Source organism: Acanthopagrus latus, chromosome 11 (genome assembly GCF_904848185.1).
Source record: "Acanthopagrus latus isolate v.2019 chromosome 11, fAcaLat1.1, whole genome shotgun sequence".
NCBI lineage: Eukaryota > Metazoa > Chordata > Actinopteri > Spariformes > Sparidae > Acanthopagrus > Acanthopagrus latus.
Window position 1 is genome coordinate 22,463,775 of NC_051049.1, and position 20,997 is coordinate 22,484,771.

Genomic DNA, 20,997 nt, shown 5'->3' on the forward strand with positions numbered 1-20,997 from the left:
GTAGAAAACATTAGATAGCATACTTTTTAAAAGACATTTGTTTTCTTCTCTTTATAAAGGTGGAGTATAAGAGGGTTGAATTGTGGTCAAAGATTTGGTTGAAATTACTTGAACCATTGAGGTTTTTTTTTTTTTTTATTCTGGAAAGAAATTCATACATTGGTGTGTGTGTGTGTGTGTGTGTGTGTGTGTGTGTGTGTGTGTGTGTGTGTGTGTGTGTGTGTGTGTGTGTGTGTGTGTGTGAGAGAGAGAGAGAGAGAGAGGGAGAGAGAGAGTTTGCTGAGCCTGTAAACAGTTTAAATATCCACAGGAGGCACGCTGCCTCAGAGAGTTTCCCTCTTCAGAGTGCTGCACACATGCGGTGCACATTGACCACATACTGCGCATATACATTACCACATGCACATGGGTGCACACGAACACGTGATGCAACTACTACAACCACAGATCCCCCTCAGTCTCTCTCACTCACACACATACTGCGCATACATACGCACAGAGTTCATGTCTTTTTTAAAGCCCACATGTGCTGGACGAGACAGACAGAGAGAGCCATAGAGAGACAGAGGGAGGGAAGGAGGGAGGAGTGTATCTCCAGAGAAGAGAGAGAGCTCAGCTCTTAGTTCCTCACTCAATGTGGATTTGAAACCAACAACTTCAGTCGCCGCTTTAAGCTCCTCAAACCGCATGAAACAGGAGTGTCGCTGAGGAAATGACTTTAGAAGCCACACTGCTTTGATCCCGCTTCCTTTCTTCACCCTTGATTCATTTCGGACTGGAGACATGATGCTGAAACACACTGAGGAGGGCTTTCCTCTGCCTGTCTGCGCGTCAGTGGAAACCTGGTGTGGTGTGGAGGGAGAGGAGAGAGCGCACAACAGCAGAGGAGTAGAGGAGCGCCTGGAGGAGGAGGAAGAGGAAGATTAGTGGAAAACAAAGCAGAAGGGAGACAAAAACAACCACAAACATGAGTCTACCGACTAACTGTGTGTATCTGGCCCCCTCGGTCCAGGATCGTTACTTCACAGTGAGGAATGGGAATATCTGTGGGTCACCGTGCGCTGTCAACCGGCCCATCGACATCGTGCAGAAACGCAGGCGGTAGGCCAGATGTGGTTTTAATCCAGATGTTGTAGTTACACAATTCTAAATGCACTGCTGTCTAAAGTTTCACCCATTTTTTAAGGGACAAACGCTCACAAACTCTTATAGGGACTTTCTTGTGGAGCATCTAATAGTGAGTTAGTGTTGGAGGTCACCCAGATTTAATTTTTTTTTTACTTCTGCTCTATAAGATGAGTGACAACAACATCATGAATCCCCATGAACAATAATTAACCCTATCCTTATATCCTGTTATATATTGATATTTCACATATCTTACATATTATAACATACTATAACATATTTTACTAGGAAGCACATCATGAAAAAATATTTTAAAAATCTGCTATGTCTTTAGCACACAACACTGGATTTATTATTATCATATTGTTGGCTAGTCACCTGGTTGTCCTTGTAAATGAAGCTAGTTTTGAAGTATTTCTACAAGGGCATTGTATTGTGGCCGGGCCACTCAGTGATCTTAGCTAAATTGTAGACATTATTTTTATTGTATTATTCAAAAGAAATATCTGATTTCTACAGATTGATAATATTCTATAGTATTCTTGAAGTTACATATTCCAGATGTTGCAGGTTTTCTGGAATCTGGTTGTCTTTGTAAGGAGTTTCACAGTGTTTCAGTTTTGCTCAGTATGTAATTTGGAGTGACCTTGCGTTTTTATCTCTTAATATTCCAGTCAGTTGTACTTGACTCACAGTGCGATGAGTCTATGCTACTCAGAGTTTGAACTGACCTTAGTACTTAAAGGTATTTTGTAATACTCTCTGAATACTACGTCATCATAGTGTCCCTGTAGTCATCATTTGTCTGTGCTCCACATCAGTGGGTTAATGGGGACATATTTGATATTTTTTTCTTTATGGTGAGAGTATTTTTTTTAAAGTAAAACACAGTGTGGTCTAAGGGGATCAGTGGTGTGAGTAGGCCATTTGAAGGTAACAGATTGAACAATATATCTACACTGTATTTCTCAGAACCAAATTGTTTTAATTCAGCGCGTAATAGATAATATAAGTTCAGACCTTTAATATCATCAAGTACTAAATAATGTTTTCATATTTATCCGCCTATTACCACTGAAACACATACACCTGGAAAAAACATTACATCTTTGAATACAATACACTGTATAGCTCTGCTTGTGTGTCACAAAAGAAAAATACGTACACAAAGACACCTAAACTTGCCCCCCCCCCCCTTCTAATGATGGATTGTAACCAGTGTGTTGTAATGAAAAAAATCTTCATTATGTATAAAAATGAGCAAAAAAGATGGCAATTTCTTAACATTTTTTTAATCAAATTACAGTGAACAAGAGGAATACAATTACTACTGCTGTTTATCAACAAACAGTTCAGTTTTATTTTTTGACCAAACTACAGCACATACAGTATGTCTATCACTCAATATTGGAAAGCATATGATGACAGACCAATACAGTGTAACCACCCTCATCCATAAAAAACATCCTACAGACACACATTTCAATTGTCACCAGATGAGAATACTTGAAAGCGCCTGCTGCCTCAAGAGTCACAGAAGGAAATGTGACTAATTTTGCAGCCGGCCTCTCAGAAAGTCATGACGACATCAGCCATGTCAGGCGAGGAGGGGGGATCAAAGTGTCTTTAAAATGTCAACCCACAAATAAAAAACCTTCAAAGGGAAATTGCTAATGAAGGCAGAGTCGGACATATTTATAGGCCTGATGGATCGACCACATGTGTGTAATAACACAGTCAAGAAGCAGTGGAGAAAACTAGAGTGCACTGTGTTATTGTCCATATCCTTTTAACCCTGCACCTTGGTGTAGTTTCCATTAAATCGTAGACGGAAAACATACTGCTGTCATCGTCATTACCTTGTAAAGTTTGAGCCTTTACAGTTAGTTTTGGCAAACGGAGAGTCGTGTACATCAGCCCAGAAAGTTAGCATCTGCTTTTAGTGTTATGATGAGGTAGGAGTTTACTGTGTGTGAAATGGCTTTAGTGAGGTTTTATCGCCTGCCTTCTGCTTACTTTCTGACATAGCTTCTATATCTCTTACGAGTTCAGTTATCTCAAACTACTGTTACTCACGGTGCCATATTATATTGTCTTTTCACTTTCTGTCCTGATCTGCTCATTCTTCCCTCTATCCCCTAACCTCTCGTTGACTTGTTATTTTGTGTCCTCCCCCACCTGGACTTGTCATGTCACATTGTCCTGTCTTGTCATAAGGGTCGGGTGATATAGATTTGTCAACCCTCAGAGATTTTGCTATAACATTTATACAGTTAAAATGTCTGAATGTATTAGGCCTTTGTGGGCAATGCTGCATGTATGGGTAGCAGGAATTCTTTTGTGGATTTAATGTGAATTCTGGTAATATCTCCTTGTTTTTATAAAATTCATACTTACCAACTGACTCACATTTTCACCGTTGTCTTTTTTGCAACAACACACACCTTGTAAGATTTCAGGCGAGATTTCTCCTGATGGAGATTCTGAACATCTGGTTACAAAAAGGATCTTATTTAAAAAACATTTATCTCTGTAAGAATCGTTTAAGTGATGTTGTCAGACAATTAAACACCCTCAGCCAACAAAAGCACTTTTGGTGGACAGTGGAGCTGCCCATTGCAGCAGTGTTGCAGCTGGCAGCTGAGGTGATCTACTGGACCGATTCCATATGTGTTTTTAGTGTGAGTCGTTGCACACCAAAACATTTAAATATAGGGCCCAGGTTTCAAAACATTGGAATTCACCTTTAAGTAATTAGTCAATGGAGAGAAAATAAATACTATTTTGCTAATCGATTGTTTGGGATGTTTAATTCTTCAAAAAATCCAAACATTTGCCAGTTACAGCAATCTGTTTTTATATAATTGTAAACTGAAAACATTTTGGATTGTTGGTTGAAAAGACATTTGAATATGTCACTTTGGACTCTGGGAGACAGAGTAATTCTCAAATTTAATCTGTGCTAGAATAAAGTTTTTGACTCCATTAATAGCTCTACTTTGCAATTTATAGTACTTCCACAAGACTTCACTGAGTGTGAATCTGTTGATAGGATAGATTTTCTGCTGTTACTCAATATCTTCACATTTGAAATGATTGTATTCAGTGCCTCAGATTGACTTTGCGCTCATTCTTGAGTTTTCACTCTTGTTTCTGGCCTGTTGGTGTGTAAACAAGGCTTTGAGCTGTACTGTTTTTGTCACAGGGGAAATACTATTTGATACACAAGATTTTCTTCATAAAGGAAGGCTCAGGGAACATCCTATTAACCCTGATGGTGTGTTGGGGGTCTAAGGTTTGGCTGCAATGCAGAAATGCAGCTCTTCATTTGGTCTCCTTGTGTCAAACTGATCCTTTAACAAATATGCAGAAAAAAAATGAATAACTAGAAAGAAAGCTGGTTTGTGCAACTGCTTAATGATAAAAGCTTACATTTTTCACTAAAAGGAAGTGATGAGTAGGTAAAGGCAATATGTTACTACTGCATACATGGTAGTGTTAGTATAATTTTCAGTGTCAGTAAGAACTGAAGTTAATTGCAGATGTTAACTTTATCATCTCTCATTCTGTGTGATGCTTTTTTTAAACTTAGATATGCAAGGAGACTCTTGTTGGGACAATAACATTCTCACAGCCTGAAACAACAAAAAATCTAAATCATGCTGATGATTAGTTTAAGATCAGCAGCATTTTTACAGCAGATTAACTCTCCAAAACTATTTGAAAATGACAAGCTTAAATCTCTCTCTGGGATTGAAGTTAATTTGCCAAAGGCTGCTCCTAGATGTGCCAGCAAAGCACACCTCATTTTAAGAATGTCAGTCTAAAAAATCATCATGATAGTTGATAGATAAATGATAGTTCTTATGACCTGTCTGGTCCGATCAGATGACTGAGATTCGCGCACCACATTATGCACACAGAGTTCAATAGAGCATTTTGCTCATATACAGTCAAACTGAGTTTTCTCCATCTTTATTGTTTATTGAACACTACCCATGTATCTAGCTGTGCTGATAAATGAGAAGAGGGCAAAATCCGCCAGCACAGCTTACAAATCCGTTAGTATGGCTTTCCACTTCGATCTTTTTTTTCTACCATGTGAACCCAGAGGGGCTCCATAGATACAGACCAAGACGATGAGGAAATAAAACGGTGTGTCTGGTTCCAGAGGAAGGAGAGAGAAACTCAGGGCCCTGATGTGTTCCATGTAGTCTGGACTGTTAAAATGTGCCATCTGATGGTTGTTGCTGCGCACTGCAACCAATGCAAAATCAGCTGGCTAAAATAAAAGCCCCCCCCCATCTTTAATGCCATGATAATGATGTCTTCTGAAAGGAGAGGCATCTGTAGCTGAATGCACCTCCTCTCAAACTGTTCAAAATTGAGATCTGACCTTCTGTGGTGTCACAACAGGTTTGCTAGCCCTCCGGGCCTCTGCCCATGTCAGCACACTGTGACGTGATGCACAGCTCATTCTACATGAGGTCAAATGTCATTGAACTGCCAGCATGTTGCGACAGAATGTAAACAAATGGTCACGTTAGTTCTGGCAGAGCACTAAAGTCGTGTTCACTGTGAGCATTAGTCAGCTGTGAGACACGATCAGCGCTCTCATTATGCCACTGCATCTGTGCTGACAGTGGGGATGGATTTCAGAGGCATCTCTTGCCATGTGCAGCTCATCTCTCCATGGTGTGATGTGGTGGGTTGATTTAAGGTGGTTGTCACTCTCCTCCCTGAATGCTGCACTTCAATTGTTTAGTCGGCTAATCAGTCTCGAGATATATTCTCTAAAAGAACATAAATGTGCCGTAAAGCACCATATGCACCATTAAAAGTTGATCTGCAATCCACAAGTAAACAGATTAGAAGAAGAAACAGAACAGGAAGAAGCAGAAGAAGTGCAGCCCATTGTGCTCTTTACTTAAAACTGCTGCACCTGGGTGGAGACACGCAGTGTAGATTAACTAAACATGTTGTTGCCAATGTTGGTGTTTTTTTTGCAGTTTCAGGAAGAGGAACACAACTGTGATTTGCAGTACGTTCCAAAGACACAACAAATCACCAGCTTTGTTCATCATATCTTAGCCTTTCTCACCCTCAGGTTTGCTATAGGTCAGAAACGTTTATTTTAAAGTACAAAAATGTGAAAGTATCTGCTATTTTAATGGTATAAACAATGAGAACCAGGATAATATCACTTATCGGAAATGGCTGAATAAAATCTTGTCATGCCTCCCTAAAAAGAATGTTATATGGTTTGAATCTCACAGACCTCCTTGGAGGATTAAGTTTGCTCAGTTGTTTGAAACTTTTGGAGCGGTTGTTTGTTGTCTCATATGACGGGGAGATCGTAACCTGTCTCTCTATAAACATGGTTGATGCTTTTCCTTGTCTGGATTGGTTCTGATGTTCACAGACAGATGTAGTTGTCCAGGGTCCTCACCGTCTCACAGATGTATTGTGCTGTTCCCTACAGCTGTTGCATGTGATGTCATGATGATATCACCTTTAATGAATGTATGAAATTAGAGAATTTCATACATTCATTACAATCCATTCTAAATTGATCTGGACTTTTTTTGGCAAACAATTTTTGACCCCTGCTGAGGACTGAGGGAAATATTGATGTGACAGTGTCTGTTTACTGGACTGGATCCCAAATCGTTGCCATATTAACGGCTGATGCCTCATCCCGCTGAACCGCAGGATGCCTCTCCTCCGCGTCTCCTGAGTCACTCCGCTCCGTTCCTACAACAAACACGACTCAACAGAATTCATGCCGTGTCCTCAAGATCAGCCAGCATTTTTCCGGCCTATATCTTTTTAGCATGTTTCATAGCATCCTTTGTGTTGTAGTCTCTTATTTGGTGGAAAACCAGAACACGCAGAGTGTCGGCCCGGGAATAATTGCAGGCCTGAGAGCTGGTCGATCGGCATCGCAGTGACGGCCTTGAAACCACAACTGACGTCAGCAGACAAGTGTGACTGTTGTGTGTGTACTTGTGTCACTGCTGGAATAGTGGGCTGAGTGTTATCCTGACATCTGTGTGACTTCTGGAATGATGATCAACTTCACAAAGAGGCTCTGTTACATTATTCCATTGCAGGATTAGACAATAGTGTGTTTGATGGACTGAGGAAATAAGGCATCCTCATGTTTGTCACAGGTGAACTTCATCGCCTGTCTAGACTTGAGGGCTCTGCCTGCACAGCGGGACACCAGGTAGGGAAAGGCTGTGGGTTAACTTAATTTTTGTGTGAGAAAATACTTGACAATATGGTGAGTGTGGGTGCAAGTTTTTTCAAAGTTGCTATCATCAGTTTATGCAGAGAAATGTAAAATAAGAAATTTACAAAATATGAAATATGAACACGAAATTTAAATGAGGGTCATGTTTAAGCTCTGGTTCTTGCAGGATGTTAGAGATGTTTGAAATTGGTACTGCTTTGAGTATCAGCAATATTACAATTACTGATGCAATGAATACCTATGACAATTTTTAAGTTAATAAAACTTATTCCGTATTACTTAGGCAAAAAATAGGAACACACTGAGGAACATACCATCCTGATACCTCAACTCAGAGAGGAAACATCCGATACCTGTGCGATACACTTTATTTCAAGGTCCTGTATCAAGCTTCAATTGATAAATCGTCATAAGATGCATCATAGACATTATATTTGTGTTAATAATAGTATGATAACATGTTTATTGTTAGATTATAAATCATTTATAAGCACCTACAAGAAACCAGTTTGTAGACGCTGAAGAACTTTAATGAATGCCTTATTAGTGTCTTATATTTTTATAATTACAAGGAATATGGAGCCCTTGCAACAGGTCTTGAAATCTTTGGAAAAAAAATAATTTATTAACTTCACTAAGGAATTGTTTTTGCTCTATATCTGGCAACTGTAAAAACCATAGTTTATTGTTAATAATTGTTTGTATGTATTGTTTGTAAAACTGTGTATTATTTTTGATAAGCAACAAAAAAATTAAGGACAATTTCAAAATGACAAACAATAATAAGTGAGTTTAGGGTTAGGCGTTAAAGCGCAAAATAATTTGCATGTGCGTCACTGCGTCGCACTCATTGGGATTGGGATATATGTAAATTAGATGTAAATTAAAATGCTGCCTCGAGATTGGTGTGCCAACCTGAGCTAGAATTTAACTGACAGCAGAAACAATTTTATAATGAAACAGTGAACAGACTGTTTTTAATATTGATCGGTAATGTCAAGGGTGAAACCCTATCTTTAGGGAATGAATTATAGTGTATCATGTTGGTGCATCCCAGGAATAATGTATATTCAAAACAGAATTTGCTGTTGTTGTAATTTGTATTCAAATCCTCTTACTATTATCAATACAAAAAGTGGTGTTAAGATGAGTGTTTTACATGAACTAAGCAGCCAAAAACAATTGAGTCAAAAAAGGCAGAGAAGGACAAAGGAGCAAACATTCTCTCCCTGCTGTCTCCATCTTTTCGTGTCCCTCTTATCAGCGATGTGATTGGCTGCTCCCGGGTTGTCCTCGGCTAATTAGGGGAGGAAGTGACAAACTCCTGCCTTACCGCCGGACTCAATCACTGTATACCGAAAGGTGCCAATTAGTACCATATGAACATGATTAGGGGAGCACTCGGCATGGCCTGTTGCTGGGCAAAGACAAACAAATTGTGTGTGTGTGCGCGTGTGTGTGTGTGTGTGTGTGTGTGTGTGTGTGTGTGTGTGTGTGTGTGTGTGTGTGTGTGTGTGTGTGTGTGTGTGTGTGTGTGTGTGTGTGTGTGTGTGTGTGTGTGTGTGTGTGTGTGTGTTCGTGCCCTGAACCAGTCTGTCCAGTTGCGCACCAGTGTGATATAAGGTTGTTCGATTTTCAGGTCGATTCTGGAGCCAAATCTAGATCTCTACTGCTGCGGCTGTAATCACACTGCCTCTGTGTGTGTGTGTGTGTGTGTGTGTGTGTGTGTGTGTGTGTGTGTGTGTGTGTGTGTGTGTGTGTGTGTGTGTGTGTGTGGTTCTGAGTGGTTCTGGCCCAGTGTGTTACCCTCCTAACCAGTTTCTAATGATGTTAATGCTGATCAGCCACTGTATGGATTTCTCCCTGGCTGGACGGACAGAGCTAATCACTGCACACAGACTCCACGATCAATACCCGTCCGGAGGAGTTAATCAACCTTTGAGGTGCCCTGCACTCCAAAAATTTAACCACTTAGGCACTACACTGCTTACATTCATATTTAAAGTTCAAGTCTGCTGAAAAAAGGCCTCTGTTGTTCTAGTAATGTTCTCACATAGACCATAGTTTAACGGCAACAGCACAGTTCAAGACAGTGAACCACTGCCCTGTTTAAGTGTCTTTGACCTGCTATTTCTGGCCAACCTCTAAACCCCCAAGACAAATAGTAAGATCACTTTCTAACAACGAGTCTTAAAGAAAAAAATCCAACTTAAAAATAACAGGCAATGGTTAGACTGTAGGATTTTTAGATCCACAGTTTTACTGTAGGCGATCTTCAGACTGACTATTCGGAATACTGCTGTTGTTATAAAGACTATTACCTCCCTCTCCACTCTCTCATCAATACACTGTAGTAATGGAAAAGTACTGTAGTTCATTTGATAAGATGAGATATTAAAATGCAAGATAAAGAAGTCTTGATCTGTAAAAGATCTATAGCAGAGATACAACAGTTGGATCTTCTACAGTCTTCTGTCTGAAATGATAATTATGCACAGGTTGCACATGGAATCTGATATGAATGAAGTAACTTTTAGCTCCACACCCTTTTTTTCCCACTTTCTGTCTTCCTCTCGCTGTCTTGACCGCAATCCAAACAAAGATGTGCTCCTTTCAAAGGCAAAAGTCCTTCCTCTGCCTATAGGTCAAAGGTCACATAGAAAAATAATAAACACAGCAGCTGGCTTGACTCGGTGCAACCTTCCCCTCCCCTTGGCTATATTTAGAGAGACATGAGCTGCTCTGAGATCAGATGTTGATGTTGGACATCGAGCATTGGCTCTGTTTGGACAGCGATCCACAATGGCAGGCCAGGTGGATGGAAAGAGCAACTGGCTCTTTATGGCGGTGTGGCACTGAGTTTCATTCCAGTATACAACAGTAGAAATTGTGTTTTAAGGAAAGATAATTCTGCAGTAGACTGACGTACAGTGAGACTGCAGTAATTCCATTAAAGAGTAACAAGCTGATAGAACAGCAAATGCATGATCATACATATAATTATATAATTGGAATTTATTTTTATTTATAATAACAAAGATCATCCAGCACACAAGAAAAACTAAAAGCAAGTGACGAGTTTTGCTTCAGTGTCACACAGTAGGACAGGGCTGTGTAAAGTGGAGCCTGTGGGCCAGGGTTGGCCTCCAGAAGGTTCCATTTTTTAATGCTGTTTCATGCTTTGTAAAACAGCATTAAAAATGCTTGTTAATTATGGGAACTTGAGATCCAAGTATACATTTTACATTTTACCAATATGACACAATACAACAAGTCCCTGCACCTTAAGTGCCAGTGTTGGCACTCTGAGGGGAAGTTTGTGTACCTCTACATTGTGATAAACCCTTTTTTGTGTTGTCTTTTGCTGTCTTTACTTTCTTGCTGAAAATAACATACAAGAGGTGAGAGCGCAGTTAGAAGATCATAGACATCTTTGATATAAGGTGCTGAAACATGCAGCTCTTATCTGGTCTCTTCAGTTTTCACTGGAACTGAGTAATGTAATGTAATGTGTAGCCTCTGTCAGCATTTATTTAATTTCAGGTTTCAGGTTGTCAGCGTTATTGACAGCATCTTGAGGCCTTTGAGATTTCAGGGAATTTTTTTCTAGATATTTACGATGTCTACCAATTTCTCTGAATATAATTTCCTGTATTATCACATTTAGTATTTCACTAGTCAAGCTTCATCCAGTGATGCTGTGCTGAACTCAGTGTATTCAATATTTTTTGGGTCCATTTTATCCTGCTGCTCATCTGACTGTAGACCACAGTGAAGCAGCTGATTGCCTTTTTCAAACAACTTGTCCAAGAGTGATTTTCTGACTTTGTTAAGATTTTTGAAAGTGTTCTACTGATGTTGGCACTGTGAGTTGTGAAACTGTAATGCTCAAAGTTCAGAGTATGATTATCAGTATTCATGGCATTTTCACCATGGCATGTACCTTGTGTACAAGATTGTCTGTCAAAAGAAGACACATTTGATAATATTTCAGTCAAACTTTTGATAGTCCTTGTGATATTTTTTAAGCATTCATGAGGATGAAAGAGATGCAGCAAAGATCCCTGGCTGGATTTGAGCCAGGAAGTTGCCATTCATGGTTGGTATCTCAAGGCCCTGACACACAGTGAGCCTCTGAGGCTCTGGTTGTCACACTGTGTCCTGCACCATTGGCACTATTCGGCCCTTGTCAGTGGCTCTTTGGCCAATTAAGCATGTTGAATCTGTGGTGGAGAAAGTTAATTTCACCGATTTAGTGTAGCCCACAACAATATCTGATTGGTAACACATCACAGTTAATAGCCTATAACACTGAATAATCTGAATATGCAAAGCAAGTGACTACATTCATCAAATAAATGTAGTGGGGTGGAATTACACAGGAACAGAAAATGGAAATACTCAAGTAAAGGACCACAAGATTTTACTGAACAACAGCACTGGAGTACAGTACAGTTTATTCCATCATTGGTTGTTCAAAAGTTAACACAAGTAGTTACATTTTTACTGCAGGTATATATCGGTCCCAAATATTGTTTTTTTTAGCCTCCCTCCTTTGTCTAATGCACTTTATAATTTGGCTGCCAGTCAGAGCATCAGCTCATCTGCTGAGATGCTACAAATGTGAAACAACAGAAAGTCTGCAAATGTGTATATCAGCACAAGCCTAGCAAGATAATGCTCCTTCAGCAAAGAGCCAAGTGTTTGTGACTCACACTCTTTGTGCTCAACACTGCAGAATTAGGACTTTGAATCTTTAATTTGCTGCTTTGATATGTACAGATCCTGATTAATAATGTACTTGTTTCTTTTTCCCTGCCCTGCTGCTCAACATCCCCTTAGTGTAATGTCATGTGTATATAAACACACACACAGTCACACAGAGTGACAGTGAAAGGAAAGGACTGTTTGGCAGGGGCTGAACGAGGGGGAAGTGGGTTGTTTTTCTGCTGCTTTCAGATCAAATGTACAATAGGGTTGAGGTGTAAAGCAAACAAACCCTTTTTACTCCCTCAGCTCTTTCACCACACACACAAACACACACAGTGCCCTTTCAACTTGTGCTGTTTTTTTTTTTTATCATTTTGAATCATGTCAAATATTTACTACATCTGAGCCATTTTCTCTTTCTCTTTCTCTTTCTCTCTCACTCACACACACACACACACACACACACACACACACACACACACACACACACGCACACACACACACACTCCAGCACAAACCACACATTCATTTTCCATGCTGTTTTCCTCCTCTCCTCCTCACCTCTCGCCTCCTTTCATTGTGTGATGTTTTAGGCCCCTCAGCCTATTCCCACGCTGCGAGGGAAGAAAACAGGAGGGAGTGTTTGTGTGTATGTGTGCAATTTGACATCTGACCCTGGGCCTGTGTCATAGGCCCGTCTCGTAACATCTGGCAGTTGTTTTGTGTATCACTCTCTCACATACATAAGAAGTTCCTAAAACCCCTCGGCACTGGTTCCCATGAGTACATCACAAGCACATAGGCAGTGGAATTGGTCGTACATGGCATTATACATCCTGAGGTTAGGTTAGTGCAGCTACAGAGGCTAATCCAAAGAAAAGGCTTTTTAAGGATCATATACTGTCCCCCTTACATAAAAAATGTGGTTGCTAATTTAAATGAGGATTTCTCCGGGCAGTGCTGAACATCTAAATGACTCCATCGCACAACTGTCATTACAGTACTTTGATCAGCAAGAACATAATGTCTGTAGCTGTAAAAGTTCATATTGAATCAAAAGTGACAACAAAGCGAAGAAAGTTGGCATGCAACTTATTATGTTTTTTATTAGTAATTTCGTCAATTGAAAGTATGTCCATCACAGTTTTCTAAAGCCGAAGGGGACTCATGAAAAAGCTTGTTTTAGCTGACCAACAGCCTAAAACATCACATAATGTAAAGAAATGCAGCAAATTCCAAAGCTCTACATCAGGCATGTTTGACGATTTGACGGTTTGACCCTAAATGATTATTAAAACAAAGAATATATGATGATAAATTATCTGTTGATCGTATCATCAATATGCAAAATGCTTCCATCCCAATTCCGTCTCATCACTAAACTTCCAGTAAGGAAAAATGCAACATGTAACATGAGTGATGATATAATAAATCTTTAACATGCAGGTTTTGTTTGTTTGTTTGTTTGTTTCAAGAAAAAGGGTTCCTTTTCTTCAATATGTTGATGAGGTTAAAACTAAGTTTCCTGGGAACAAAAGCAGAGGTTAGGATGTGGGTGTTGAGCGACATGTGCGAGTGTGAGAAAAGTTTGGTAAAACACAGTTAAAGAGAGAAATGGGAGCTGTCATTTACGTCAGAGCAATGGAGAACAATGCTGCAGGCAGGAGGCAGACCAAGGTCAACTTGTTATGTATGCTGCAACTGAACAAGACGCCAGCCAAGCTGTCTGTCTGTCTGTATGTCTATTAAAAAGAGGATGCATGTTTTAACATGTTCAGAATCAGAATCAGAATCCTTTTTTATTGTCATTGCACAGTGTACAACAAAACTTTTGAGCATCCGAGTATTCACATGACATAAAATAGAGTAAAAAGTACACGGCAGTAGTGCAATGTGAGTATAAAAATATATATATATATATATATATATATATATATATATATATATATATATATATATATATATATATATATATATATATATATATATATATATATAGATATATAGATAGATAGATAGATAGATAGATAGATAGATAGATATGCCTGTGCATGCCGCCATCTTGCTTAATGTTGCAGGAGTAGTAGTATAAAATATAGTAATAGTTCTAGAGGTGGTACTAGTAGTAGTTGTAGTCGTAATAAAACAAATAGTTTAGTAGTAGAAGTTCTATTGCAACAGGTAGTAGTTTTAAAACCTTGATATTTGAATCTTTACAGACTCATGGTTGTCTAAATGTTACAAATTGAAGGATTTTTCCAGCTTGACCCAGTGAAACACTGAAAAACACTCAAACACAAAGAGTATTCTACAAAAATTGGTGCTTCAATCTGTAAAGGTTATTGGCCTCATAAACTCAGACCGGTCGATCCCTCCTGCATTACAGTATTCTCTTTAAAAAAGCTTGTAAATAATCTGAACTGTAATCTTCCAACTCTTGTCCCTTTTTTAGCTGTTTGCCTAATATCTTTGACATTTATTTAACAACTTCAATTCTTTTCCCTTCTTGCAGCTGAAATATAATACGTCCTTAAGGAGCCATATCATCCACTGTCTGTGCAATACATATGTGTATATATATATAGCATATATAGTTATTTTACGAGTGATGGGAGGAAATAAAATTTCACAATGGAATGCATGTTCTGACTGATTAAGCATTAGCTATTTTACAGCCCTACTGACCCAGACATTATAATTTAACACAAAATATCAGGAGGAATAATTTTTACTCCTCTCACAGGCATTGGCACAATTAAGATCAGGTAAGGATACAAAAGACAAGATTTTAAAAGAGCTTTGTTTGTGGGAAGTTATGCGAAAAGTCCTAATTTTTTTAGAAAATGGAAGAAAAAGTAAGAAAAAGTTAGGAACATTTGGGAACACCATTATCTAACATAACATACACATTTGATTGTTTTAAGAAAAGGGCACATTTTTCAATGGAGCAGGTCTAGACCAAACTCTAATTGATTATTTTACAGCAACCCCGCTTTACCTCCCATCAGCAGGCACTTGGCCACAATGGTGAGAAAAAAGGACTTTTAGTGAAAGATTATGCAGTACCCTATTTTTTTCAGTAGTGGGAGCCGCCTCCCTATCTGTCGCCTGGTGGCTTCTCCTATGAATGAGAACAAATGCCATTGACCAGCAGCAAGCTGTGGTGAGCTGCAGCAGCTGAAATGCTCAATGGTGTGTCTGTAGGATGAGGGTTTATTCTCAGTTGAAATAAGGTCGTGGATCACTGTAAATGGAGGTGGTAGGTCACCTTGTTGTAAAAAGCTGAACTGCAAAATAAAAAAAGTCTGGGTTTCATTGGAAAAATAAAGTTTTGAGTTGGCTTTTCCACACCAATGAGAAAAAAATGTAAAGGAAACGTGAGGTCAGACAGTAAAATCACGGCTGAATGCAATCACCGCTCCCACTGTGTCACGTAATTCAATTATTTGCTTTACCTGAGTAGCAGTTGACTGTGATCCTTGAGCAGTACACTTCAACCTCCTACCTGCACACTCAAGGAATATATAATAAAAATTGAACATGGAGTATGAATAGCAAATATTGTATTTTTACTTCATCTAGGGGCACCTAAGCATCAACCTATAAAAAATGGGTTTCTGAGGAGGGGAGAAATCATCCTCACCCAGTCTGGGGGCGGGGGGGTATTTACGTCAGCTCCATCACAAGTCTCCCCGTTCCCCTCTTTCCTGGCAGGCCGATCTATTTTTAGCCTCTGTCGTCACTGGTCTCCTCTGATGGAGCCTTGTCATGGCCGACTACACCGAGCCGGGGGGAGGGTGGAGAATGGGGTTGGGTGAGGTGTAGTGATGGTGTCGGTGGGGTGGGGGTGTTATCATTGAGGTAAGCCCTGCTGCAGCCCGGCCCCTCTCTGCCACGTCACACCAATCAGGTGTGAGATGCTGAACCACATCACTGTGCTGGATACAGCCTTCTGATCACCTCCTTTCTCTCTGTCTGTCTGTCTGTCTGTCTGTCTGTCTGTCTGTCTGTCTGTCTCTCCCTCTCTCTCTCTCTTTCTGCTTCTGTGAATTGGGTCTTTCATTCAACATCGATTGCATAATAGCCATCGTTCATTTATCAGGCGCTGCTATTGCTGGAGTGCTGCAGGCATGCTGAGCTAAAAATAGACACAGAGGCAACCTGCCATTGCTCTGTTGGTGCTCTTTGCTATTTTTATAACAAGGGAAGGAGGTTGTCGAGGTCACAATACATTTAATTGATAAAATTACCTCAAAATGTCCTCTCAAATGTCCTCAAAAATCTAATTTAAATCATGGAACACTCCTATCTTATAGTTTACTATTGGTTGGATTAAGGTCAGAGAAGAAGTGAACAGTCACTGGTTTCAATTTTCAGACTTGTTAGGGGGGTGAAGAAGTATTTTACTCCCTGATCAGTCCCTGGTGCCACTGTGTCCTTGAGCAAGGCATAGTCCCATAGAGGGAATGTGGACCACAGTGAAGCTGAAAAAAGGCAGCAAAGAAGAAAATTGCCCATGTTCGCCGCTCCTGTACAAACGCTTTCTGTGTGTGAGCTTCTCCTCTGCCCCTCTTTGTTCATCTTTCTGTATTCGTGTACTCTTTCCTGGCTGCACAAAAGAATATTGTTTGTTTCAAAGGACATTCTATGTAAAAAGGAATTTGTTGATTGGATGTTTCCAATATTGAACCCCTCGATTGGAAGGATTTCAAAAGGATTAAACCAGCTCCAAGTCCAGCTGTGACACTGTTTGGTTACAGGAGTTAGACTGAATCCAGCTTGCAAAAAGGGACATTTTGATCATACCAATGAAATCCAATTTTTTAAAGTGACACTTAGGTAGAAAGTGCTTTACTCAGTAAAAGTGGTGCCTTTCATTGTGGTGGTTATGATGGGATGATAGTGGGAGGGGTGGGAGCGGGCGCTAGACTGGTAAGTAGCTCTGCTGACGTACCATGCATGAAGTCACTGCTGGCGTCACACAGAGATAGCGGAGGGAAAGATGTGTGTGAGTGTGCGCTTGATTGCAAAATGCAAGTAACAAGGTCACTTGTTAAAAAAACGACGCTCGCATTCAGGATGGAAAATTTGAATGTAGGCTCTTTATTCTGCTCAGACTATCACGTAGAAATAGTTTTTGTGTTTTTGTCATTATGATGATTTTTTTTGTTTGGGATGATTTGCTGAAAGAAACATGGTACCTTATTTGGAAAACATTTGATATTCGGTCATGCAACCTCCAGCTTTACTCACTATGCTGAGGGTATTCCTACATACATATCTTATCTTAGCCTTATTTTAGCTTTCTGTTTTTTCTATTTTCTACATGTGTACAGAAGCACACAGGATTATTAAGGTGAAGAATATCAGACTAATTGAGTGTCAATGGGGTTTGCTGTACTGTTTCATTGTAGATTTTTAGGATCCTTGTTTTTTTTTTCCTTTGATTAAAGGTATTTTAACATTTGTTGTCATTACACTGCTTTGATCTAATATTTTGCTACGTTCGGCAAATTGTAACCCTATATTAACATTTGTAGTATGCAAATTAGATATATTATTATTGGCAGTAGTTAAAGTAATAATTTTTCACGTAAGTGTGGCACGGCAGTAGAAGTAGCAAGTACTAAGAACCAGGGTTGAGTGAATACTTACAGTCAGTCAGAGTCAGTTTGAGTCATTATCCAGTGGAACTAACAGAAACTATTTCTTCTCTTTTTCTCTCTCTCTGTAGTTTTGATGTGGAGAATGGCCTGTCGGTGGGTCGCAGTCCACTGGACTCTCAGACTAGCCCGGGTTCTGGTCTGGTACTTCAGGCCAATTTCCCACACAGTCAACGCCGCGAGTCTTTCCTTTACCGCTCCGACTCAGACTTCGACCTCTCACCAAAAGCCATGTCCCGCAACTCGTCCACTGCCAGTGACCTGTGAGTATTTTACCCTCAAAATTCAAACACCAAAAAATCATCCAGCCATTGACCTCCACCACATGCTGCATTAGATATTGTGGGGCTGCTGAGCTGAATTTAGAGGGAAACTTGGAGGTTCCTCCAGAAGAAACCGCCATGAACCTACAGATAATGGAAGGCCTGAAAGTGCATTGTAATGTGTATTTTTTTATATTAACCCACCCAAGGTCCAATTTACACTCTAAAAACTGTTTTTTTATGTCGGGCTTTAAAAAGGCTTTTTAAAGCAGAGCTCGTGTTTGTCAGTGTGTAATCGTCAAAACAATCAAATTCAGTCGAGATATACAGCTAAAGTCAAAACTATGATCTGATCACAGGGCTCGATTTTCCTCCAGTTTCAGCCTGTTTATTAAGATTTCTCTGTGTAGCTAGCAGTCTGTTTGAAGCCAGAGTGTAAATGGGGCCATGACCACCAATAGCTGTCGCTCCTTTGTTTTGAAGGGAGGAGGGATTGAAGCATTGGGAAGTCAATTGGCTACCTCGGTGAGACAAAGTGTGAAGACTGCTGTGATTACTCTGCCTATTTCTTTGTGCTGTGCAATGTCGTCATAAGTCAAACCTGCTACCTCTTCCACCCCACTCCATCCACTGTTCCCTGGCTTACACGTCATCTTTTCTCGGCCACAACCTGAAGAACAAATCAAAATATTTGAAACAGCCCCAGCAAACATTTGACAGGTTTGAAGCTAACCCAAGGGAAAGCAAATATCTGCCAATTTGATTTTAAAAAAAAGCATATTAATAATCACATTAGAATGGCTTTTTTAATACTTAAGTCATGGTTTCCCAGTGTCAGAATGTTTGCTGGACAGCGATGCACAGGCAGAGCTGACACCGTACTTTTCACTGACAGCATGGATTTAAAGTCTGACTTGTTATGAAATGCATGTTGTGACCCCAAAGCTTCCAGAAAGCACTGCCTCCCCAAAAGTTTGCTTTTCCATCACCCACTGCATGAACACTGCTCCTCGCCTGCACAAAGTTATTGTTAGACAAACATATGTTTTGAAGGCATTCCTTTTTTAAGAGTTATTAAATCAGCATGAAGCATTTTTAAACCCTTGTACAGACACACACCTGATTTATTAAACTGTTATGACTGTCATTAGTTTACAGCAACCCAATGAAAGTAAATTCAGTTATCTCTTGCAAACAAACATCTGGCATTTTAGTTGCTAAACTTGGATTAATTTTTCTAAGAACCAAAACAATGAGCTAATGTGTCATCTGAGTCATTTGATTCAAAGTAACTTAACACATCACTTTTTACTGCTTAGGTTAAACCTCAAGGGGTCGCAGCAAAATTGATAATTGTTTACATTGTAACTTGATTTCAATACTATCTGAGGTTTAACTCTACTCTGCATCTTTGCCTTTAAGAAATACATGTAAAACTAAAAACACCTCCTCTTCACTTGTTTTATTCAGTTCTATATTTGAGCAGCTATGGATAATAGCTAACTGTAGCGTTCCTATATACCCCTCACATTAAGATGATGACAACAAACAAACAGGGAGAAATATTTGTTGTTGTTGTCATTATTTGTGTTTAAAGATTTTTTTTTTTAAAAAACTTGTTGCTTCCTCTGTCCCATCTCACTTGGCTTTTTCACTTGATGTCTGTGTGTGTCTGTGGTTTTTGCAGGCATGGAGAAGACATGATAGTGACTCCATTTGCACAGGTTAGTAGCATTTTGTATTGGTGGTTCTTTAAAACCAGGAGTTTCAAGAATTTATGTACCACTCTCATAATACCCAGTGGTACAGAAATACAGAATCCAATGTTTTGCAACATGGATTTTGCAACACTGATTTGGTGCCAGCAGGGGTCAAAAATGTGGTTTAACACTGGCGCTAGTTTGTACAACACAGTTTTACAGGCGTGGTAGAAACACAGCAACACTACAAGTGATTTTAGTATTTGTGTCTGAGTGAGTACTCGTGTGTGAATCAAATGTATTTTCAGTTTTTAAAAGTTGTTTGAGCTTCTTTTGTCAGTTATGGGCCAGTGGAGTCCTGGCCAGCAGAGAAGCTAACTTTAGCAGAACTGTACAGAGATTAACCTACAGTATTTCTGAAAATTATTTATTTAATTATTTTTTGTTCAGCCATTAAATGAGGATACAATCCATGCAAGGACCTCATCACAAAAGATATCTCTCAATATCATGCAAATGTGTGGCAATGATGGCTTGGCATGTGCCACAAAAAAATAGTTATGTACTGCAGGTGTGTGTTGTACAAAGTTGATCCCCCCAGCACCGCTGCCTAGCTGGAGGGATCAACTTGATTTTGGCATAACAAGCTATACAGAGAGAAGCATCTGGTGGCTGGTGGCTCCATGCGTTACTTCAAGGAGATGGATAAACATGATCTCTGCAGCAGGCCTCTGATGGAGCCCCTGAGCCCTCATATCCCTGTCAGCAGGGTCCGCTCTTCCATCCAGGTGGATTGTTTCCAATCCCACCTGAAAGACAAAGCATACAAGGCGGCTGTGCTAGTGTTCCGGGCTCTAATGCCTGACCCGACATTGTGGAAGGAGGTGTACATCATTACTAATCATTATCTCCACCTGCACAAGGTACCAATCTAGTGGAATGGCCAGGGAAGAGCTCCGGGGTTGTTTGTCCTGCGGGAGAGAGCTTGCTGGCCTAAACTCACTACCTTGTCAATCAGAGAGAATGAGAACCTCCTTGACACCCAAATTACATCCTGGTGGTCACGTTGACGCAGAACAGGTATGAGGAGAGAAAAAAGGAGGATGAAGCCCTGAAGCTGTTTCTGCCAAGACAGGCACCCTGAACCACTCCTCCAGCATATCGCCAAACCTTCACCCAGGTGGCGTTGCACCCTCCTCCAACTTTCAGAATCCCCAGGCTGCCCAGGCTTCAGTCAGTCCCCCATGCTCCACCCAGGCTCCAAAAGGGACCATGGC

The 20,997-nt window shown here is 40.0% G+C and overlaps 1 protein-coding gene across 7 annotated transcripts in view; it reads left to right on the forward strand.

Moving 5' to 3' along the window:
* Positions 1–20,997, forward strand: part of LOC119028108 (cAMP-specific 3',5'-cyclic phosphodiesterase 4D-like) — a 99,788-nt gene that overhangs the window by 61,738 nt on the left and 17,053 nt on the right. For 4 of the 7 annotated variants that reach the window (XM_037113644.1, XM_037113645.1, XM_037113643.1 and 1 more), the window contains 3 exons: positions 17,829–18,020; positions 18,504–18,545; positions 19,708–19,744. In XM_037113644.1, coding sequence (XP_036969539.1) covers positions 17,829–18,020; positions 18,504–18,545; positions 19,708–19,744 — 271 coding nt within the window. Of the gene's footprint in view, positions 1–613; positions 1,102–17,828; positions 18,021–18,503; positions 18,546–19,707; positions 19,745–20,997 lie in introns of those variants that run through there. The other 3 variants (XM_037113647.1, XM_037113646.1, XM_037113648.1) reach the window with 2 other exon arrangements.